Source organism: Oncorhynchus nerka, linkage group LG10 (assembly GCF_034236695.1).
Source record: "Oncorhynchus nerka isolate Pitt River linkage group LG10, Oner_Uvic_2.0, whole genome shotgun sequence".
NCBI classification, from domain to species: domain Eukaryota; kingdom Metazoa; phylum Chordata; class Actinopteri; order Salmoniformes; family Salmonidae; genus Oncorhynchus; species Oncorhynchus nerka.
This window is the reverse complement of record NC_088405.1, coordinates 49,037,034-49,060,737: the sequence shown is the minus strand read 5'-3', so window position 1 is coordinate 49,060,737 and position 23,704 is coordinate 49,037,034. Positions and strand designations below refer to the sequence as shown.

The 23,704-nt window shown below is 42.9% G+C and overlaps 1 protein-coding gene across 1 annotated transcript; it reads left to right on the top strand.

The window, feature by feature from the left end:
- Positions 1–3,708: 3,708 nt before the first annotated feature.
- On the top strand, positions 3,709–18,531 carry LOC115135437 (uncharacterized). The gene is made up of 6 exons (XM_029670123.2): positions 3,709–4,466; positions 7,355–7,474; positions 10,360–10,512; positions 15,110–15,201; positions 15,383–15,503; positions 16,960–18,531. Exons 1-6 carry the CDS (start codon positions 3,903–3,905, stop codon positions 17,299–17,301), a joined length of 1,392 nt encoding a protein of 463 aa, XP_029525983.1. The 5' UTR covers positions 3,709–3,902; the 3' UTR covers positions 17,302–18,531.
- The last annotated feature ends 5,173 nt before the right edge of the window (positions 18,532–23,704 follow it).

Genomic DNA, 23,704 nt, shown 5'->3' with positions numbered 1-23,704 from the left:
ATAGGGGGACAGCGACGATGCCGGGGACCGCGGCCACAGAAACCCCAAGATATTTTTTTGGGGGAGGGGGGTACGAGGGGTGGTTGGTCGAGCCGAGGGGAGGGGAGTGCCAGAGCCCGCCTGGGAGTCGATGGAACAATGTGTGTGTCAGTCCGCTGCCAAAGAAACCCCAATAATTTTTGGGGGGGGAGAACCAGAGGCCGTCAGGGAGGCGATGGAGAAGTTGGGGGAGAGATAGAGGAGAGAGATGTTGGTCAAGTGTGTTCTGCTCAACATTCGACCTGAAGAGCCAGTCAGCAGTCTGGTGAAGTCTGTGCCGGCTTCACGCATCTGGCCCTCAGTGCGCCTCCCCAGCCCAGAGTGTCCTGTTCCGGCTCCAAGCACTTGACCTGAGGAGCGTGTCATCAGTCCGGTGCAACCTGTGCCAGATCCACGCATCAGGCCTCCAGTGCGCCTCCCCAGTTTGGTAGTCCTGTGCCAGCTCTCCGCACCCTCCCAGAAGTGTGTGTCAACAGTCCAGTGCCACCTGTGCCGGCACCACGCACCAGGCCGCCAGTGCGCCTCCCCAGTCCGATACGTCCTGTGCCTGCTCCCTGTACTTGCCCTGAAGAGCATGTCACCAGTCCGGTGCAACCTGTGCCGGCTCCACGCATCAGGAGTCTAGTGCGCCACCCCAGCCCGGTACGTCTTGTGCTGGCTCCCCGCACTCGCCCTGAAATGTGTGTCATCAGTCCGGTGAAACCTGTACCGGCACCACATACTAGGCCCCCAGTGCGCCTCCCCAGCCCGGAGCGTCCTGTGCCGGCTCCACGCACTCGACGTGAGGAGCGTGTCATCAGTCCGGTGCAACCTGTGCCGGCTCCATGCATCAGGCCTCCAGTGAGCCTCCCCAGTTCGGTACGTCCTGTGCCTGCTCCCCGCACTCGCCCTGAAGTGCGTGTTAACAGTCCGGTGCCACCTGTACCGGCTCCAGTCACTAGGCCTCTGGCGACGGTTCACAGTCCAGAGCTTCCGGCAACGGTTCACAGTCCGGAACCTCCAGCGACGGTCAACAGTCCGGAACCTCCAGCGACGGTCAACAGTCCGGGAACCTCCAGTGACGGTCAACAGTCCGGAACCTCCAGCGAGGGTCAACGGTCCGAGACTGGACGTTGGTGAGTAGTATACTCGGGAGCGGTGGGCGATATCCGTCAGGTACTCAGGCAGCTAAATAAATGGGGTATTAAACTCACGGCTGATAAGTGTGACCTATTCAAGAATGAGGTCAGTTATTTCTGATAAATAATTTATTTTGATGGTTACAGAATGGATCTTAAATAAATTGTAGTCATGCAAGATCTGGTCAACAGGCCACCAACAAACGTGAGAGAGCTGGGGAAACTACTGGGGTTTCTAGGGTACTGCAGGGATTATGTACAGAACTTCAGCATCTGGGAAGAGGAGGACCAAGATAGCTATGCAGTTGGGATAGGCTCCACCCCACCAGAAAGTTATATGGGATGATGCTCACCAGAGAGCATTAGAGTGTGTTGACTAATCCACCTGTGCTTGCTTACCCAGATTTATAGGACCATTTTATCCTGTATGTTGATGCCTCTGAAGAGGGATTGGGAGGTGTGTTATACCAACAAAAAAATAGCAACTGAGAGTCATTGGATATGTCTCCTCACCTCACACTGACACAAGCAGAGAGAAACTATCACCTGCACTCGGGGAAACTGGAATTCTTGGCCCTCAAATGGGCAGTGACTGAGCGGTTCCGAGATGATCTCTTTTATGCTCCCTCTGTGACAGTGCACAGTGATAATAACCCCTTGACATACGTACTAACTACAGCAAGACTGAATGCCACCGGTAATCTCTGGGTGGCGGAGCTGTCTGACTTCAATCTCACACTGAAGTATCGTCCAGGAAAGGTAAACACTGACGCAGAGTTTCTGTCACGTTCTCCTTTGCATGCTGAACATTACATGAAAGAATGCGCGGAGAAACAATCACCTGAGACGGTAAAAGCAACAACAGCATGATTGTGTAACTGGAATATCTGCGGTCACGCTAAGGCCATCAGTGCAAGAGAAGCTGTCAAGGTGGGGGGGAGGGGGGGGGACAGTTACAGACCGACTGTCTCATGCATGCTCAGTCAAAGGTAATGTTAAAAGAGGCAACTGTATCCAGAATCTTGGAACTAAAAAGGACTAAGCCAAAACCAACAGAATGTCATCAAGAGTCATGTGAAGTCTCACCAGAGGGATTATTACAAAGGAAAACAGCAAAATGGACACAAATTGTGGTACCAAGACCGTACAGAAGACTAATTTACAAGTACTTACACACTGAAATGGCCCATCTAGGAACAGAAAGAGTACGGAACTAGAAAGCTTTTATTGGCGCGCATGCAACATGACATTGAATACTTTATCACTAAAGTGTGTAAGTGTATCAAACCAAATCAACCCAGTGTAATAACTAGGGCCTCGATGCAACATGTACGGGCTGGGCTGCAGCTCCTTTCGAGATGATTTCAATTGACTCTGTGCAACATTCTCACTGCACCTAACATCATTACTAAACTTTAAACATACGAGTTACCACACCCAGTCTCAGGGAGGGTTAACTCTGGGAATTCCCCTGGTATCTACTGAGTTAGGTCAATCGGCTTTAAGTTGTCTCGCACCTTATTTGTGGAACAATCTTCAAAACAAAATTCTTACATTTGATGTTCTGGTGCCTCTAGGGCTTTTCGGAAAGCTGACTGAGGACTTTATTACTGATGAATGTGTTTGTTTTTTATGACCGTGTTTTTCTTTCTGCTTGCATTTTGTATTTATATTTTGATGTGTGTATTTTGTGTAATTTATGTAATTCAGGGCTCTTTGGTAAAAGAGACCTTGGTCTCAGTATGACTCCCTGATAAAATAAAGCTTAAATAAAATCAATCTGGTTTACTCTGTGTGGAGGGAATGGCTGCTGAGGGGTTTTCTGGTTTCATTGTGAGACAGAGGGGGTTACTGGGACGGAACAAATGAGAATAATGTCACAGAGCATTGCTGTATACACACTGGGCATTCTTCTACAGGGGCTAAACCGATCCCACATTCTTTGCCTCCTTCCACTGTGTCACAAGTATTATTTATCAGGAGTGAGAAAGTGGTGGTTCTGCATTCCTAGTTGGACACACATTAGGGAAATGATGTAGTCATGGTTTGCACTTCTCCTTATTCTTCTTCTTTCAACACATTTTACCATGTCCAAAGAAAGTCAGTCTGTACTGAAACAGATTTTTATCTGAGACTGATTTTATCTCCAATCCACTCCCTAATGTTTTTCACTCTCTTTCGCTGTCCCCCTCGTTTGTTATTTCTGTCCCTACCCCTCCCTTTACGCTTCTCTCTCACACACACACACTTTCTTCACCTCTCTCTGCAATGGGTATCTGTATAGCACAATGTTGCTATATGACAATAGGGCAGTATAAACAGGTAGATGTGGTACTTGATGCCTGTAATCTGTGTCTGATTGTGTTAAGAAATCAAAAGGGCCACTTCCCTCAAGCCCTGACATGTTGACATATCCGTATCCAGGCTACACCTTCACTGTAGCAATAGAAGCAGAAGTTGAAGGAAAGTAGAGTGAGGGTGCAGCCTTTTCTGACATCACACAATTACATCATCACACATAAGATGTTTTTGTCCTATTCATGTCCCTCAGTGTTCAGGAAAAACAAGTTGTTAGACATTCTGTCTTTTTCTCTCTTCTTCTTTTTCTCACTCTGTCATATCCTCTTCTCACTGGCAGTCTGTTTTTGATGTCTGAGTGAGATTGTGAGCTCCTCTTCCATTCTGTCTCTATAACTCTCCTCTCTTGTTGGTTTGCTGTTTTGGTGGTGACCCCTGTGTTAGACCATGGGAGATCCAATAGCTTTCTCCGTCCTAAACAAGAGACTGAGACCACAGTTCACTGCCATGGAACGCCTCTGCTACTCCCTGGACACACTGGAAGATGGACCACAGCGGCCTGGCACGGTCAGGGGTAGTTCAACCACACGGTCTACAATACTGAGGGATGTATCACAAACACAGGACGATTCAAGCTCGACCACTACCAAACCAGAGCAGGAGGATGTGGTAACAGAAGGGTTGATTTCCCTGGCTGAAGAGGGGGACATCGGTCCTGAACCGTTGGCCATGTCTATGATCAAGGATTGTTCCATGCTGTTCCTGACAGTAGAAGATGCTGGTCCTGATGGGTCTGGTGAGCTGGCCGTGGTCAGGGACAGTTTGACCGTAGCGAGTGACGGTCCAGATGGTTTGACCGTGGTCATTGAGGGAGACGGAGACAGTTCTGATGCGGTCAGTGAAGATAGGAGCACGTCCAGACGGAGCTACATAGATGGAATGTTACCCGACCTCATCAGGAGTGGACGACCGCTCAACCGACGCAGGACACTAGGGCCAGTCTCAGACACGGTGAGAGAGAGAGAGAGAGAGAGAAAGAGAGAGAGTGAGCAAGAGAACAAAAAGGAGAGATTATGTTTGTGTGTGCTGTGAGGCCAGAAATGTGCATTCAATGTCATTCGATGCAGTAAATGTTATGGAATTAAAATATCTTGCACCAGGACACATCTTGCACTAGAATACAATGCACCTCGTTCAGTACCAGCGTGCAATACTGTGTGATACGGTGCAATATAATGCTATCAGCTCATGGAGACAGGTTTGATTTGTGGCTGTGTATGGTTGCTAAAGGAGATATGTGGGAATATTATTGTCTCTCTTTGAGCCCTTATCAAATCAAAATCAAATCAAAATATTAGTCACATGCGCCGAATACAACAGGTGTAGTGAAATGCTTACTTACAAGCCCTTAACCAACAATGCAGTTTTAAGAAAAATACCCCCCAAAAATAAGAGCAGCAATAAAATAAGAATAGCGAGGCTATATACAGGGTGTACCGATGCAGAGTCAATGTGCAGGGGCACCGTTTAGTGGAGGTAATTGTAGTAATATGTACACGTAGGTAGAGTTATTAAAGTGACTATGCATAGATAATAACAGAGAGTAGCAGCAGCGTAAAAGAGGGAGGGGGGGCAATGCAAACAGTCTGGTTAGCCATTTGATTAGATGTTCAGGAGTCTTATGGCTTGGGGGTAGAAGCTGTTTAGAAGCCTCTTGGACCTAGACTTGGCACTCCGGTTCCGCTTGCCATGTGGTAGCTGAGGGAACGGTCTATGACTAGGGTGGCTGGAGTCTTTGACAATATTCAGGGCCATCCTCTGACACCGTCTGGTATAGAGGTCCTGAATGGCAGGTAACTTGGCCCCAGTAATGTACTGGGCCGTACGCACTACCCTCTGTCGTGCCTTCCAGTCGGAGCAGTTACCATACCAGGCAGTGATGCAACCCGTCAGGAGTGAAGCCCCTGGTGTGTGTGCATGTATATATACAGTACCAATCAAAAGTTTGGACACATCTACTCTTTCAAGGGTTTAAAAAAAACAAAACATTGTTGAATAATAGTGAAGACATCAAAACTATGAAAAAAGACATGGAATCATGGAGTAACCAAGAAAGTGTTAAACAAATCACACTCTTGGCATTCTCTCAACCAGCTTCATGAGGAATGCTTTTCCAACTGTCTTGAAGGAGTTCCCACATATGCTGTGCACCTGTTGGCTGCTTTTCCTTCACTCTGCGGTCCAAATCATCCCAAACCATCTTAATTGGGTTGAGGTTGGGTGATTGTGGAGGCCAGGTCATCTGATGCAGCACTCCATCACTCTTCTTCTTGGTCAAATAGCCCTTAAACAGCCTTTAGGTGAGTTGGGTCATTGTCCTGCTGAAAAAATGAATGATAGTCCCACTAAGCACAAACCAGATGGGATGGTGTATCCATGCAGAATCCTTTGGTAACCATGCTGGTTAATTGTGCCTTGAATTCTAAATAAATCACAGACAGTGTCACCAGCAAAGCACCCCCACACCATCACACCTCCTCCTCCATGCTTCACGTTGGGAACCACACATCCGGAGATAATCCGTTCATCTACTCCGAGTCTCACAAAGACATGACGGTTGGAACCAAAAATCTCAGATTTGGACTTTCCACCAGTCGAATGTCCATTGCTTGTGTTTCTTGAAACCATTCAAGTTTATTCTTCTTATTGCTGTCCTTCAGTATTGGTTTCTTTGCAGCAATCCGGCCATGTTGGCCTGATTCATGCAGTCTCCTCTGAACAGTTGATGTTGAGATGTGTCTGTTACTTAAACTCTGTGAAGCATTTATTTGGGCTGCAATTTCTGAGGCTGGAAACTCTAATGAACTGCAGCAGAGGTAACTCTGGGTCTACCTTTCCTGTGGCGGTTCTTATGAGAGCCATTTTCATCATAGCGCTTGATGGTTCTTGCGTCTGCACTTGAAGAAACTTTCCAAGTTTTCCGCATTGACTGACCTTCATGCCTTGAAGTAATGATATATAATTTCTCTTTGCTTATTTGAGCTGTTCTTGCCGTAATATGGTCTTAATCATATACCAAATAATGCTATCTTCTGTATACCACCCCTACCTTGTCAAAACACAACTGATTGGGTCAAACGCATAAAGAAGGAAAGAAATTCCACAAATTAACTTTTACCAAGGCTGACCTGTTAATTGAAATGCATTCCAAGTGGCAACCTCATGAAGCTGGTTGAGAGAATGCCGAGAGTGTGCAAAGCTGTCATCAAGGCAAAGGGTGGCTATTTGAAGAATCTCAAATGTAAAATATATTTTGATTTGCTTAACACTTTTTTAGTTACTACATGATTCCATATGTGTTATTTCATAGTTTTGATGTCTTTACTATTATTATACAATGTAGAACATAGTAAAAGTTAAGAAAAACCCTGGAAGGAGTGTGTCCAACTTTTGACTGGTACTGTATGTGTGTATGCAAATGTGTGTGTGTGTGTGTGTGTGTGTGTGTGTGTGTGTGTGTGTGTGTGTGTGTGTGTGTGTGTGTGTGTGTGTGTGTGTGTGTGTGTGTGTGTGTGTGTGTGTGTGTGTGTGATGAGCTGTTATACGCATATCCAGTACAACAGGATTTCTCAATCTCTGATATTTCACTCAGGAATCTGGATTAGCAGGGTTTCTTTTTACCACTGTGTCCGAGTTTTTTTAAGAGAAAGGTTGTGTGCATGTGCATGTGTGTGTCTGTGTGCATCGTTAAAGGTAGTGTCTCGGGAGGTGGTTTGTGCATATGTCTGTGTGTTTGCATGTAACACTGTGTCTGTGTATGTCTAGTTGAAGTGAAAAGTGAAATTATTGTAGGAAGTTGATTAACATGCTTCTTTACATATGTGCTTCTGTGTGTTTAGTTGAAGGAGGTGCGTCGGGAGGTGGAGCTATCTCGGAGGCGCAGTCTGAAGCTGAAGGCTCAGGTGGATAAACTACAGGAGAACAGAGAGGGACCAGGATGGAGTCAACACAGAGCGAAGGTAACGTGCACACACATTTCAGATATAGTCAAGCTTTCAGAGCATTCAAGCAGAACAAGATATTTCAAAGGTAATTTCAAAGGCATAAAGGCCTGGTCATACAATCATTGAAACAGAAACAAAAACAGTGTTATATATAGAGGTTGAATAACATCAAGACACACACAACAATAGGGCTTGAATGGATTATGCTGATAACTGTATGGGAAAGGAGTATGTCTTATTGCACACAAGGAATGAATCATTTTGGTTTCTATGGAGCACGTCACCTTTAGAAGTCTGTGTGTATGTTGAACTATCTTCCCCTCTTTCAATCACATGTATTTATAAAGCCCTTCTTACATCATCTGATGTCACAAAGTGCTGTACAGAAACCCAGTTTAAAACCCCAAACAGCAAGCAATGCAGGGGTAGAAGCACAGTGGCTTGGAAAAACTCCTAGGAAGAAACCTGAAAAAGGAACCAGGCTATGAGGGGTGGCCAGTCCTCTTCTGCCTGTGCCGGGTGGAGATTATAACAGAACATGGCCATGATGTTCAAATGTTCATAGATGACCTGCAGGGTCAAATAATAATAATCACAGTGGTTGGTTGCAACAGGTCAGCACCTTAGGAGTAAATGTCAGCTTTTCATAGCTGATCATTCAGAGTATCTCTACCGCTCCTGCTGTCTCAAGAGAGTTGAAAACAGCAGGTCTGGGACAAGGTAACACATCCGGTGAACAGGTCAGGATTCCATAGCTGCAGGCAGAACAGTTTAAACTGGAGCAGCAGCACGACCAGGTGGACTTGGGACAGCAAGGAGTCATCAGACCAGGTAGTCCTGAGGCATGGTCCTAGGGATCAGGTCCTCCGAGAGAGAGAGAGAGAGAGAGAAAGAAAGAAAAAAGAGAGAATTAGAGAGAGCATACTTAAATTCACACAGGACTCTGGATAAGACAGGAGAAATACTCCAGATATAACAGACTGACCCTAGCCCCCCGACACAAACAGCAGCATAACTACTAGAGGCTGAGACAGAAGGGGTCGGTAGACACTGTGGCCCCGTCCGACGATACCCCTGGATAGGGCCAAGCAGGCAGGATATAACCCCACCCACTTCTCCAAAGCACAGCCCCCACACCACTAGAGGGATATCTTCAACCACCAACTTACCATCCTGAGACAAGGCCGAGCATAGCCCACAAAGATCTCCCCCACAGCACAACCAAAGGGGAGGCGCCAAACCGGACAGGAAGATCACGTCAGTGACTCGACCCACTCAAGTGACACACCCCTCCTAGGGATTTTTTATTTATTTCACCTTTATTTAACCAGGTAGGCCAGTTGAGAACAAGTTGTCATTTACAACTGCGACCTGGCCAAGATGAAGCAAAGCAGTGCGACAATAAACAACAACACAGAGTGGGATAAACAAAAATACAGTCAATAACACAATAGAAAAATCTATATACAATGTGTGCAAATGGACCTCCTTATTTTACCTCATTTGCACACACTGCATATAGACTTTTTCTACTGTATTATTGACTCTATGTTGTTGTATGTGTCGAATTGCTTTGCTTTATTCTTGGCCAGGTCGCAGTTGTAAATGAGAACTTGTTCTCAACTAGCCTAGCTGGTTAAATAAAAGGTTAAATAAAATTAAAATAAATATTTTTTTCAACATCACCAAGAGGTAAAATATATAGTGAAAACAATAGTGGTCATAAAATCATTTATAGCACGGCTTTTGATGATCCTTGGTTGGGGTCTGAGCAGATTATTTGTTGCGATTGAAAAGTAATAAAATGGTGGTCCAATAGTTCAGGATTATGAGGAAAAACATTAAGATCCACCACATTTATTCCACGGGAAAAAACTAGGTACAGAGTATGACTGTGGCAGTGAGTAGGTCCAGAAACATGTTGGTGATGGCTCTGAAAGCCTTTTGGAGTGGGTCTGTGGACTTTTCCAAGTGAATATTAAAGTCACCAAAAATGTGAATATTATCTACCATGACTACAAGGTCCGATAGGAATTCAGGGAACTCAGCGAAGAACGCTGTATATGGCCCAGGAGGCCTGTAGGCTGCATAGATTTTTTTTTTTTGTAAATTGAAATTTGCTATAGGAAATGTTAGCAACACCTCCGCCTTTGCGAGATGTGTGGGGGATATGGACATTAGTGTAACCAGGAGGAGAGGCCTCATTCAGCACAGTATATTCATCAGGCTTAAGCCATGTTTCATTCAGGCCAATTACATCAACATTATGATTAGTGATTAGTTCATTGACTAGCTGCCTTGGAAGTGAGGGATCTAAGATTAATGTAGCCCTATTTTGAGATGTGAGATATCACAATATCTTTCAATAATGGCAGGAATGGAGGAGGTCTTTATTCCAGTGAGATTGCTAAAGCGAACACCACCATGTTTAGTTTTGCCCAACCTAGATCGAGGCAGAGACACAGTCTCAATGGGGATAGCTGAGCTGACTACACTGACTGTAATAGTGGCAGACTCCACTAAGAGGCAAACAGCCTGCTGCCTGGCCTGCACCCTGGCCTGCACCCTCTCATTGTGAAACTAGTGGAGTTAGAGCGCTGTCTAAGTTCGTAGATAAGATGAGAGCACCCCTCCAGCTAGAATAGAGTCCGTCACTCCTCAACAGGCCAGACTTGGTCCTTGGGCCAATTATCTACAAATTCTATCTTTTGGGAGGGGCAGAAAAAAGTTTTCAACCAGCGATTGAGTTATGAGACTCTGCTGTAGAGCTCATCACTCCCCTTAACTGAGAGGGGGCCAGAGACAATTACTCAATGCCGACACATCTTTTTATCTGACCCCTTTCTCTCCCCCCCCTCTCTCTACCCCCCACACCTCCCTCGCTACCCCTATCTCTGCAGGTTACAGAGGAGGTTCACTCCATTCTGAGGTTGTTGCTTCCTTTGACAGAGTCCAGCCCAGTAGAACCCTCTGGTCAGGAGAACAGTCTGGATACAGCACTGGTTCTGCTGCAGAACGTGGCACGCAAACTAGCATTGAACCACACAGCACAGGTGAGTCTTAACTAGCACTGAGTCACATAGCACAGGGTGAGTCTAAACTAGCTCACAAGTCTCAGCCACACAGTACAGTTGAGCTCAGACTATATTTTGAGGATTTGCAACCTGATTGTCCAAACAATAACATTTATTTAAGTTTTTGGGTTCCAAAATATTTCCTCCAATTTGTTCTTAGTGAATGTGTCCCAGGCTTATGACACAGTCTTGCACACACACAGTCATACCTCCCAGGGGAGTTTAAATCGCATCAGAATATATCAGCAAACAATTTAGGCAGAAGAACCATCGATACCAAGAAACCAGTGGTGGCTGCTCAGAGGAAGGGGAGGACCGTCCCCCTCAGTGATTTTCATAAAATTGGAAAAACATTTAAAAAGTTATCCCTTTTAGATAAAGCTGTACTAAATATGTTCACGTCACCAAATAATTGATAAAAACACACTGTTTTGCAATGAAGGTCTACAGTAGCCTCAACAGCAAGAACCATGGTGTAGCCGGAGGACAGCTAGCTCCTCCTCTGGGTACATTGACTTCAATCCAAAACCAATGAAGGCTCGTGGTTCTCACCCTCTTCTATTGACTTACACAGTAATTATTACATCTTCCAGAGTATGTCCTCCAACCGATCAAGTAACATTTGATTTGGAATACAACAGGTGTGTAGACCTTACATTGAAATGCTTACTTACAAGCACTTAACCAACAAGAAAATACCTAAAAACAAAACGTATGAGAGCTCTTGCAGCATGAACTGACATGTTGTCCACCCAATCAAAGGATCAAAGAACAAATATACTGTAGTACTGAAAGCATAAGCTACAGCTAGCTAGGACAGCATTGCATAAAATGTGGTGAGTAGTTGACTCTAAGAGATATAAAGACAATAGTTGAACAGTTTTGAACAAATTCATTTCTTAAAAAATAAAGGAGAAGTAAGAGCGAGAGAGAGAGTCATTTTGTTTAAGTTTTACAAATGCAGCTTTCTAGTTAATACGCCTATGTTAACTAGCTGACTATGACAAGCCAACACATCACTGGAACTCTTCCAAGTCAAAGTAACCTTCTGGTTTTATTCATTTATGGCCACCGGGGCTTGTTATGACAAATAATGTTCCCCAGCCAAATAGTACCCCCCTCTGATTGACAATGGGATTCGATAAACTATTATCGTCCGTTGCTATATCAACGGTGTGATGACCTAATGATTGGACGTTTGGAGATCATTACAGCGTAAAATACGTTCTCTTCATCATCGCTATGCGAACAAGGCTGATTTCCGCGACAATGTCGCTGTTTAAAACAAGTTATGTTTAGCCAATACATTTAAAACTTATTTTTGGGTACCTTCCTAACATAATAACACGAAATCCATGTCTTAAACATTGCTACATTTCGGAAATGGCAAAAACAACGTGTAATCTGCGTGACACATTAAAGTTATTTACTTTACACATCAGGAAAACAGCTCATTTCCACTCCATTCATATGCAAATCCGTTTGATTCATACACTGGCTAGTCTGGCTGTCATGTTTATATTTTAACCTTCCCTTATCTACACTGAAATAATATAATTTCAGTAATCCTCAATTATGATAAAAAATATATATATATATATATATATATATCGCATAGCTCATTAGTACACCCTTGTGGTTGAATATATATGTAACTTTTGCAGGTCCTATGATACAACAATGAATAATGTGGAACAAATAAATACCACCAAAGGATATCTTACAACTTACAATAATGAACACCGTGTGAAACAGCTGTGAAAACCAACCTGGCATTATTTAAGATTTTAATACATAAACCTACATCGTTTTTGGTACAGTTGTGTCATTCATTTATTTTCACAGATTTGTTGTGCACTCACATGGCAATGATAGACTAAAATACTCAATTCTGGTGTGTGGAATGTAGAGGAGGTGGTTGCTGTGTGGGTGGGAGGTTCTGCCTGTCACTTGTTCTCAACAGGCAGCCAGTCTCAGAAGGGGGTCTTGAAGAGGGAGACTGCAAAGTCCAGGCAATGCTGCCTTCTTTGTTCTGAGTGTTTGCAGTGCTAGTGTTTTTAGTTAGTCTGTGCATCTCACATATTATGTGCCCAGTATGATAGAGCAAGAAAACCTTCTTAGCAGATAATGACAACAACAGTAGCTGTAGATGATGTAATGAAAAAAGGACACTTACTGATCATGTGCCATGGTGAATAAACTTTGATGGGCTTCAACTCCGGCGCCACAGTCTTTGCTCTCTCAAACTTCTGTCAGGCTAGACAGGGTACTGACCTTTAAGCAAAAAGTGAATGTGATTGATAAACAAAAGGTTATTTCACTTGCCCAGCTGTCCACCTCCTTGACAATTCCCCGTCAGAAGAAGCGTAGGTTGATTTTGGCAATCAGGCGCTTCACTCTGAAATGGCCACCATGCATCTCGGTCAGCACGGTCAGAGTGGCCTCCTTCTCCTCCTTAGTAAAAATCACCCTCCTGTGTGGCTGGCCATCCTTCCCCCGTAGGTACATGTGATTGCCTAACAAGTTTGAAGAGAAGAGTTGTTGAAATACTCAAGTCTAAGTACATTTGCACTGCTGTCTTTCTCTCTGTCTTCCACTCTCTTTCCACCTCTCTCTCCCGCTTTCATCCTTTCTCCCCCCCCCCCCCCCCCATTGTCTGTCTAGCGAATATACCTAGTCATGGGCATTTGGAATTACCATAATTGCTTACACCTATTCATTTGATTGATCAGGTTTAACTTATAGCTAGACACCTCAATATGACAGACATATAACTATATCAGTGCAGGCTGCTGAGGGGAGGACGGCTCATAATAATGGCTGGAATGGAGTCAATTGAATGGTATCAACCACATGGAAACCACATGTTTGATACCATTCCATTTAAGACATTATTATGAGCCATCCTCCTCAGCAGCCTCCACTGAACTATATGTATAGCTAGCAACTAGCTAACGGTAGATGGAATATGGTTGTCCATACGAAATCCGTCCAGTTATCTAATAGAAGTTAACTGCTTAACGTTACCCTGAATTGTGAATTTCTCTGCATGTTGCACCTCTTGCTGAGATCAGTGCTGTCTTCATATTTCTTTGCCTGGTTGGAAAGATAAAAGAAAATCTCCTCAAGGGATGCCATTGAAGTGCAACTACATACAAACAGAAAGCTGCAATAACAGTTACAGTAGCTTGCAAGCTAGCTAGCTAATGTTGGCTAAATAAAACTGTCTGGCTAGCTAGCTGGCTACTGTAGCTGGCTAGCTGACTAGGCAGGCTGAGGTATATAAGTACAGTAGCTAGCAACGTCAATCTAAAAACAGCTTAAAATATTAATTCCTATATAACAATATTTGCTTATATAAAGACAAATACATGGTAAACGAAGTGTTTTCTTTTCAGTTGTTTGGTGTCCTCTGAAGCAGCAGGTAGTCAGCAGGTCGTCACCGTCAAAAATACCGTCCTTGGAGAACTATTCTGAGCTAATAATTTTGTTCGGACTGAGCGAGCATTTATGCAGTGAAATAGAACTAGAACTGCCCGGACCCTCCTTCCTTCGCGACCACTATGAGGCAAAATAGAACCAAGCAACCAGCATAGCAGTGGACTCTTGGTTCATTACGTAATCTGGTCAAAATGTTTCAAGTTCTAGTAACAGCCCAAGCAACAGAAGCTTGAACTTATTGAATTCTATTGTGACGCAGAGGGGGACACAATTTGGCCGGGGGACACTATTTGATAGTGTTACTGCTAAACTGCTTACTGACTATAGACTGTAACGTTACTACATAATTGTAGTGGGTTTATTAACACGTTAGTTATATTAGCTATGTTGACTATGACGTTACTTTAGCTAATATGGTAACGACGATGTAGGCTGTGTGTAGCGGTTATGATATGATTTGGCTTGGAAAGTTTTTTTTGCCTGGTCACATAGAGCTGATGTGTTGTCCATTGAAGTCCACAAATGAAGGGAAAAGGTGAGAGGAGTAGAGCTCATAGATGCGAGAATGAATACAATGAGGCTCCCATGAAAGTGAGCTGTGTTTACATGTGATCCGGGGTGTATTAAATTTAGCCGATTCTGTTGAAAAAAAACATTTCTTAAACAAAAGCAAACAGAATGAAACTGGGATAAACATAGCTGCATCTGCACTCGTTTGCAACTGTTGGAATAATGATTACACCCTAGATAGATGCAGGCAAGAGTGTGCAAGGTGGTCCTGAATGTGTCACTTCAAATGTTTCTCTCGACCTGTGTGTATCTACGTTGTAAACTTTTATTCATAGGTTAGGTTGTAGCAACCTCATGATGGGCATAGGGAGAATTGGAGTATCATGTAGTAACCTAAACCATTCAATGTTATATTGAACTGGGTGAATGGAATATGAATGACAGTCATCACATTTGCTGTAATAGAAATAAAACCATGCTCAAGAAATGAATAAATTGTCCTCCATTGTCTTAAAAGGCACCGACCTCCACTGCAAAAACAAAATTTGATCTCAATGACCGTATGAATGTCAATTAAACAAACTTCCTTTCTTTCCCTACCACTCTTTCTTTTTGGTTTAACAAGGATTCCAAGTCCGGGGGTCGTAGAGAAAATGATGTGGATGGCAGTGCTGTTCTACAACAGGCACTACAGGACAGAGACGATGCCTTGGAGAAGTGAGTGTACACATACACACGAATGTGCATGCATGCAGACACACATGGCTCACACACTTAACACACACACCACAGCAAAGAGAGTTGTCAACACTGCTCGTCTAAAAGAGGGATCTGCATCTTTCCAGTAGAGGAATGAGACGTTGATGTTTTTGTTTTTTTTCCACTTCCTGTTGAACAGGAAGAAGGCCATGGAGGCGGAGCTTCTTCGCAGTAAGACAGAGATGATGTTACTTAACAACCAGCTGCTGGAGGCCGTGCAGAAAAGACTGGAGCTCGCTTTGGAAGTAGAGGACTGGAAGGTACTTATAGAGAGAGAGAGTGATGAGGGAGGGGGAGAAGAAGGTACTGAGAGAGATGGAGGGAGATGGACGAGGGAAGAGGGGAAATAATGAGTAAGGTGGGGAGAGAGGGAGGAGAAGCACGAGGGGAGGAAGGGAAGGGAGAGAGCAGAAGAGCCAGAGAGGGGATGGAGTTCTGGGTATCGTACTGTAGATAGAGTGGATATACTGTAGAGTGAAGAGGAAAGATGAGAGAGATAGTTGAAAGAAAAAGGTGAAAGAGCGCTTGAGTAATGTGAGCCAGAGAGAGAATATCGAGAGAGAGAGAGAGAGTAGAGAGAGAGTCACAGTCTATGGGAAGGGAAAAAGGGATATGTCTGAGACATACAGTATGAACATGTTACTGTGGAAAACAAGCTCTGACTAATCAGGGGAAAATAGCAAATTACCCATGGTTTAACACCAGTGTTGGGGAGTGGTGAACTACATTTAGTTCAACAAGTAATTTCATACGATTTTATAATTCTAATATTAGTGTTTTCAGTGGTTAATAACTTTTTTGCCATGTAGTGGTGTAGCTAAATACTGGAATTAGACAACTTTATTTTTTGCAAAAACAAATATGGGTGAACTAGGCAAGAATGTCCTTTCTCTTTTGGCATCTCACTTGAAACACTTTTTGTGTGCCTATTTCTCACTTTTTGAGTTCAGTAGGCTAAATTACATTCTGTTGACATTGACTTCTTTTAGTGTGACGTAATTAATGGGTAGCTTGGTAAATACGGTATATTTTCAGAGTAGCTTCCCCAACACACACACACACACACACACACACACACGAGGGGAGCGGCTGCGTCAACAACCCTCCGACTCTAGTCCATCCCTTCTTCAGTCGGGAGTTGCACATATGTGTCAGGGCAGCAGCAACACAGGTTGTTTAGACTCTAGGTTAGATGATTATGAATATTATATTATGAAGTTATTATTTAAGAACTCAAGAGCATTGAAGATAAAGCACCTGTCCCTGTGCACGGTCCTGCATGGGTATGAAATACACGTACATTATTTACACGGTGTAGTGCATCCAGCTGGTACATATCACCAGCTGGTGTCCTAGCATGACACTGTAGTAATAGAGCCTGGGGCCTCAGGGTCCATCTGGTGAGAGACCAGCTCCCTCTAGTGGTGCAATAGAACATGATATTATATTACCCTCTTGGGGACAGTAGACCACTGATCTAGCAACAGCGGTCTTATTCTTTCTATTGATCATAACCACTTATGAATTAGGGGACAGAGCTGATTCTAGGTCAGAATAAACTAAAAAGACAAGTAGTCAGAATATATACCAAGTTGTACCAAGTTTGGTGTTTAAGGGGTAGAAGTTGCAGCGTTGGGCAAAAAAAGATAAACAATATAAATACAATTACAATACTGGAATACCATGATGAGATGAATAAAAATGTCCCTTTATCAGGACGATGTCCAGATGATCCTCCAGCAACAGCTCCGGAGCCAGCAAAAACAGGCAGCAGAACAAGCCCAGAGGAAGCCGTCCCGTCTGGGGCTGCTGAGGAGGACCAACAGACCCCCCCTCCAGAGGCCAGCCTCTACCCCCTTGACCTACACCACTGGACAGGTTCCCGTTAGTACCCGCGTCCCTTCCCCGTCTCCCACCCCCCAATGTACCCCTGTCACCTGGAGGGACAGGCTGAAAAGGGGGAAGGTGGGTCGTCATAGTGGCCAGGATGCAGAGCAGGCATCGCGGTCGTCGAGCGGCAGCAGACTGGAGGAGGGGTTTCATACCATAGACTTATAATAACACATCATACACAAAATCATATGCGTTTAAGGGAGGGATACAACTCATATCTATGTACTGTATTTACTGGAAGCTACTTTATCAATCTTTCTAACTGTGGATTCTCACTGGGAGAGATACATTGAGCTGATAGTTAGATACAGATTCACAAGCAGATTCATTCTCCAATCTACTAGTACTGTGCACCGCTCTGATCTGTTTGGCTTTAGGAAAATATTTTTCAGAGAATTCTGTCTATTGGTGCCTGGATACTACATTTGGGTTGGAGATTTTCCCTCCAACTCTAGGCATACATTTTCTATTGTAATGACAAGCAGTCATGTTGACTGTAACACGTGTCTCTGATTAAAGGGGCAATCCTTAGTTGTTAGGGCAACATACATTTTTGGACTTAGAAATTAATGATATCTACCCATTGATTCTTGAAGAATATAACATATAAATGCATATCAATGCCTAATGAGCTTAGTTCAACTGTCATACTTCATCAGAACCCAAAATATAAGCTTGTTTTACTCCAATGTTTGTAAACATAAATGTAAACAAACAGGGCCAATTGCAACCACTGATGGCCACTAGATTATCGCCAGCCGATCTCTCGTTAAACCATCAATACAAAATGTATGTTGCTGTAGCAAATAAGGATTGACCCTTTAATCAGACTAAGAGATTGGAGAATAAATTTGCTTGTGACTGTGTATCTAACCAGAGGGTGAAATTGAGAGGTGGCACCACAGGTTCAAAAGTGGTGTGGCACTGGTCAGGTAAAACTCTGGGCCCTATTCGTAGGCTATGATAAAATATTATTATTATAGATAGAACAGATGAAAAGGGAAGTTATGAATAGGGCTGGAGTTTTTTCTTGTCAGGACATGTGAATTGGAAACACTACTGGCCTAAGGTGAATCAAACCCTTTCAAACTCCTACAAACCTTGTTATTGATCATTCTGAAGCCTTTATGTATGGCAGAGTTACATTTAGCACTATACACAGTATAATTTGTAACAAGGCAGGGTTACATTTAATATTATACACAGTAGAATTTGTAACAATGTTTTTTTTTAAATGTGTCAGTCATAAAACCACTAACCTTGTGTCATTGTCCTGGTCTCCATCTGGGCCACCAGAGGTTGGATCCCTGATTCTCACTGTTGGAACTGATTGCCTGTCAAATCCATATTGTCAATCATTAGATCAACTACTTTAAACATTTTTATTGAAAATGATATCCCCTTTTCATGAAGTAGATGTTATTGACTGTCACTCATTCTATTGCACTCAATTCTAACCAAACCTGCGTTATCAGTTCATATCAGTAGGTGTCACTGTGCACGAAAAGACTGACGCCATGATGGCTGACTGTCTCTGTATTTGTGAAAGCTATGGTGGTGCTAGAATCCATCAATTCTATTTTTCTGCATAAGCCATCCAACTGTTCTGTTGGACAAATGTGTTATATTTGTCTCGGTAGACTGCTCTGTGGCGTAATGTCTAGGGTTTTTACTTAGGCTATAGGTTCCCCTACAGGAACTCCACCCCCCCCCCCCCCCCCCCCCCCGTTCAGCTGAAAAGGTGGCGCAGGGAATGCAAAAATGTTCTTAGAAATATTTAACCTCCACACATTAACAAGTCCAATACCTCAAATGAAAGATAAACACCTTGTTCATCTACCAAGCGTGTCAGATTTTTAAAATGTTTTACGGCGAAAACACAGCATATATTTATGTTAGACCACCACCAAAACAAAGAAAAAACGTAGCCATTTTGTCCAGCAAAATATAAATTGACAAAAGCAGGATTTTTTTTTTTAAATCAATCACTAACCTCTTGAAAATCTTCATCAGATGACAGTCATATGACATGTTTCACAGTACATTTATGTTTTGTTCGATAATATGCATTTTATATCCATAAATCTCGGTTTATATTGACGCCATGTTCAGAAAATTCTCCAAAATGTCCGGAGGAATTATAGAAAGCTACGCCAGATAACAGAAATACTCATCATAAACTTTGACTAAAGATACATGTTCTACATATAATTAAAAAGATACACTGGTTCTTAATGCAACCGCTGTGTCACTTTTTTTTTACGTTACAGAAAAAGCCTAACATTGCAATAATCTGAGACGGCGCTCAGACTTAACAATATTTCTCCGCTATGTTGGAGTCAACAGAAATACAAAATTACAACATAAATATTCCCTTACCTTTGATGATCTTCCATCAGAATGTAGTGCAAGGAGTCCTAGTTCAAAATAAATCGTTTTGTTTCATAATGTTCAATTCTAGTGTCCAAGTAGCAGCATTTGCTACCACTTTCAGCTCAAATGCCCAAAAAATGACTTCTGGTCCAGGATAACTTTGCATCAAAACTTCCAAATGACATATTACAGGTCGACGAAACTGGTCAAACTAAGTGCAGAATCAATCTTCAGGATGTTATAATCATACAGATCGAATAGCATTCCAACCGGACCATTCATGTTCATCTGGGGCTGATTGGAACAGCCGAAGCACTCGAACGCAAACGTGCTTCAAGCACATGGAAATCTGTTGCGACACTTACTACTTTCCTTCCCATTAGGTCAAAGTTCATGGCCACCATCGTTTCACCATGGCAAACGGTCGGCAAAGCGATGAAGGAGTGTTTCAGGAGAGCACCTTTGGGTCTCGTCTCCTTTAAGGGGAAGCTAGAGTTGCCACCACCTCAATACCTGCTTGGCATGACAACCACAGTCCAGCATGTGTTTGTTGGAGATGCTGTTTTCCCCCTTCATGTTAATCTCATGAGCCCCTATCAAATGATGTATAGTATATACATCAGTGGCGGTTGGAGCCATTCAAGATGAGGGAGGACAATACTTTTTTTATTAGCAGGGCCTTATTTCTATTTCAGCATATTGGATGACTGTCATTCATATTCCATTCACCCAGCTCAATGTAACATTGATAGGTTTAGGCTACTACATGATACTCAAAATTTTCCCTATATCCATCATGAAGTTGCTACAACCTAGCCTATGAATGAAAGTTTACAATGTAGGTACATGTCCATCGGGTGTAACTGCTAAACTGCTTGCTAACTGTACATTGTACATACAGTACAGTGTACAGTTAGCAAGCAGTTACACAAGTGGGCACCAGTGGCAATAAATGAGTAAAACCAAAAGCTTTCCTCGACTTGGAAGAGTTCCCGTGTTGGATAGCCATAGCCAACTAGGTAACATAGCATCCCTCTGTTTTGTGCCGGGTGTTGGAGTGGGCTAAACTAACTTACTGCATTAGCTGGTAAGTGAAGGGGAAAGTATTTTTATACAGTGGGGCAAAAAAGTATTTAGTGAGCCACCAATTGTGCAAGTTCACCCACTTAAAAAGATGAGAGAGGCCTGTAATTTTCATCATAGGTACACTTCAACTATGACAGACAAAATGAGAAGAAGAAAAAATCCAGAAAATCACATTGTAGGATTTTTAAGGAATTTATTTGCAAATTATGGTGGAAAATAAGTATTTGGTCACCTACAAACAAGCAAGATTTCTGGCTCTCACAGACCTGTAACTTCTTCTTTAAGAGGCTCCTCTGTCCTCCACTCGTTACCTGTATTAATGGCACCTGTTTGAACTTGTTATCAGTATAAAAGACACCTGTCCACAACCTCAAACAGTCACACTCCAAACTCCACTATGGCCAAGACCAAAGAGCTGTCAAAGGACACCAGAAACAAAATTGTAGCCCTGCACCAGGCTAGGAAGACTAAATCTGGAATAGATAAGCAGCTTGGTTTGAAGAAATCAACTGTGGGAGCAATTATTAGGAAGTGGAAGACATACAAGAACACTGATAATCTCCCTCGATCTGGGGCTCCACGCAAGATCTCACCCCGTGGGGTCAAAATTATCACAAGAACGGTGAGCAAAAATCCCAGAACCACACGGGGGGACCTAGTGAATGACCTGCAGAGAGCTGGGACCAAAGTAAAAAAGCCTACCATCAGTAAGTAACACACTGCGCCGCCAGGGACTCAAATCGTGCAGTGCCAGACGTGTCCCCCTGCTTAAGCCAGTACATGTCCAGGCCTGTCTGAAGTTTGCTAGAGAGCATTTGGATGATCCAGAAGAAGATTGGGAGAATGTCATATGGTCAGATGAAACCAAAATATAACTTTTTGGTAAAAACTCGTCGTGTTTGGGGGACAAAGAATGCTGAGTTGCATCCAAAGAACACCATACCTACTGTGAAGCATGGGGGTGGAAACATCATGCTTTGGGGCTGTTTTTCTGCAAAGGGACCAGGACGACTGATCCGTGTAAAGGAAAGAATGAATAGGGTCATGTATCGTGAGATTTTGAGTGAAAACCTCCTTCCATCAGCAAGGGCATTGAAGATGAAACGTGGCTGGGTCTTTCAGCATGACAATGATCCCAAACACACCGCCCGGGCAACGAAGGAGTAGCTTCGTAAGAAGCATTTCAAGGTCCTGGAGTGGCCAAGCCAGTCTCCAGATCTCAACCCCATAGAAAATCTTTGGAGGGACTTGAGAGTCAGTGTTGCCCAGCAACAGCCCCAAAATATCACTGTTCTAGAGGAGATCTGCATGGAGGAATGGGCCAAAATACCAGCAACAGTGTGTGAAAACCTTGTGAAGACTTACAGAAAATGTTTGACCTCTGTCATTGCCAACAAAGGGTATATAACACAGTATTGAGAAAAACTTTTGTTATTGACCAAATACTTATTTTCCACCATAATTCGCAAATAAATTCATGAAAAAAATTCTGCAATGTTGATTTTCAGGATTTTTTTTCTCATTTTGTCTAGTTAAAGTGTACCTATGATGAAAATTACAGGCATCTCTCATCTTTTTAGGTGGGAGAACATGCACAATTGGTGGCTGACTAAATACTTTTTTGCCCCACTGTATGTATGTATGTATGTATGTATATATATATATATATATCTCTCTCTCGCTTCTTAAATTTCTTAAGAAATGTATTTGTTAAAAACTGTTCTGCTATTCTGCTTCTCTCTCTTTGAGTCAAGTACTTACCATATTATATGCACTGTAGTGCTAGCTATCTTCAGCGTATGCTTTCAGTACTATATTCATTATTTGATCCGTTGATTGGGTGGACAACATGTCAGTTAGATTGGAGGATGTTCCCCCGGAAGATTTCATAATTACTGTGTACGTCTATGGAAGAGGTTGAAAACCACGAGCATTTTAGGTTTTGTGTTGAAGTCAATGTACCCAGAGGAGCATGGAAACTAGCTGTCATCCGGCCACACCATGATGCTACCCTACAGAGTGCTGTTGAGGCTACTGTAGACCTTCATTGCAAAACAGGATGTTTTAATCAATTATTTGGTGACATGTTAATATATTTATTATGGTTTTATGTTTCACTATTTACATTTGTCTAAAATTCACTGAGGAGGGTCATCCCCTTCCTCTGAAAATTACAGTATACCCCATAATGACAAAGGAAAAACAGCTTTTTAGAAATGTTTGCAAATGTATAAAAAAAATACAAAAATGAATTATCACATTTACATACGGATTCAGACCCATTACTCAGTTCTTTGTTGAACCACTTCAGGCAGCGATTACAGCCTTGATTCTTCTTGGGTATGCCGCTATAAGCTAGGAAAACCAGTATTTGGGGAGTTTCTCCGTTTCTTCTCTGCAGAGCCTCTCAAGATCTGTCAGGTTGGATGGGGAGCGTCGCTGCACAGCTATTTTCAGGACTCTCCAAAGATGTTCGATCGGGTTCATGTCCTGGCTCTGGCTGAGCCACTCAAAGACATTCAGAGACTTGGGCCGAAGCCACTCCTGCGTTGTCTTGACTGTGTGCTTAAAACTTCGGGATCGATATGACAACAGCCAGTGAAAATGCAGGGCGCCAAATTCAAAACAGAAATCTCATAATTAAAATTCCTCAAACATACAAGTATCTTATACCATTTTAAAGGCAATCTTGTCGTTAATCCCACCACAGTGTCCGATTTCAAATAGGCTTTACAGCAAAAGCACCACAAACGATTGTTAGGTCAGAGCCAAGTCACAGAAAAACAGCCAAAGAGCCAAAGAGTGGAGTCACAAACTTCAGAAATAGAGATGGTGATTAATTCTAACCTTTGATGATCTTCATCAGATGACACTCATAGGACTTCATGTTACACAATACATGTATGTTTTGTTCGATAAAGTTAATTTTTTTTTTTTAAATCTCAGAATACATTGGCGCGTTATGTTCAGTAGTTCCAAAAATATCCAGTGATTTTGCAGAGAGCCACGTCAATTTACAGAAATACTCATTATAAATGTTGATGAAAATACAAGTGTTATACGTGGAAATATAAATAAACTTCTCCTTAATGCAACCGCTGTGTCAGAT

Bases quoted from the DNA above. Each gene is read 5' to 3' on its own strand.
- LOC115135437 (XM_029670123.2), top strand. From the start codon at position 3,903: ATGGGAGATCCAATAGCTTTCTCCGTCCTAAACAAGAGACTGAGACCA. The intron at 7,475-10,359 runs GTAACGTGCACA...CTATCTCTGCAG, and splicing joins GGAGTCAACACAGAGCGAAG to GTTACAGAGGAGGTTCACTC. The intron at 15,504-16,959 runs GTACTTATAGAG...TCCCTTTATCAG, and splicing joins TGGAAGTAGAGGACTGGAAG to GACGATGTCCAGATGATCCT.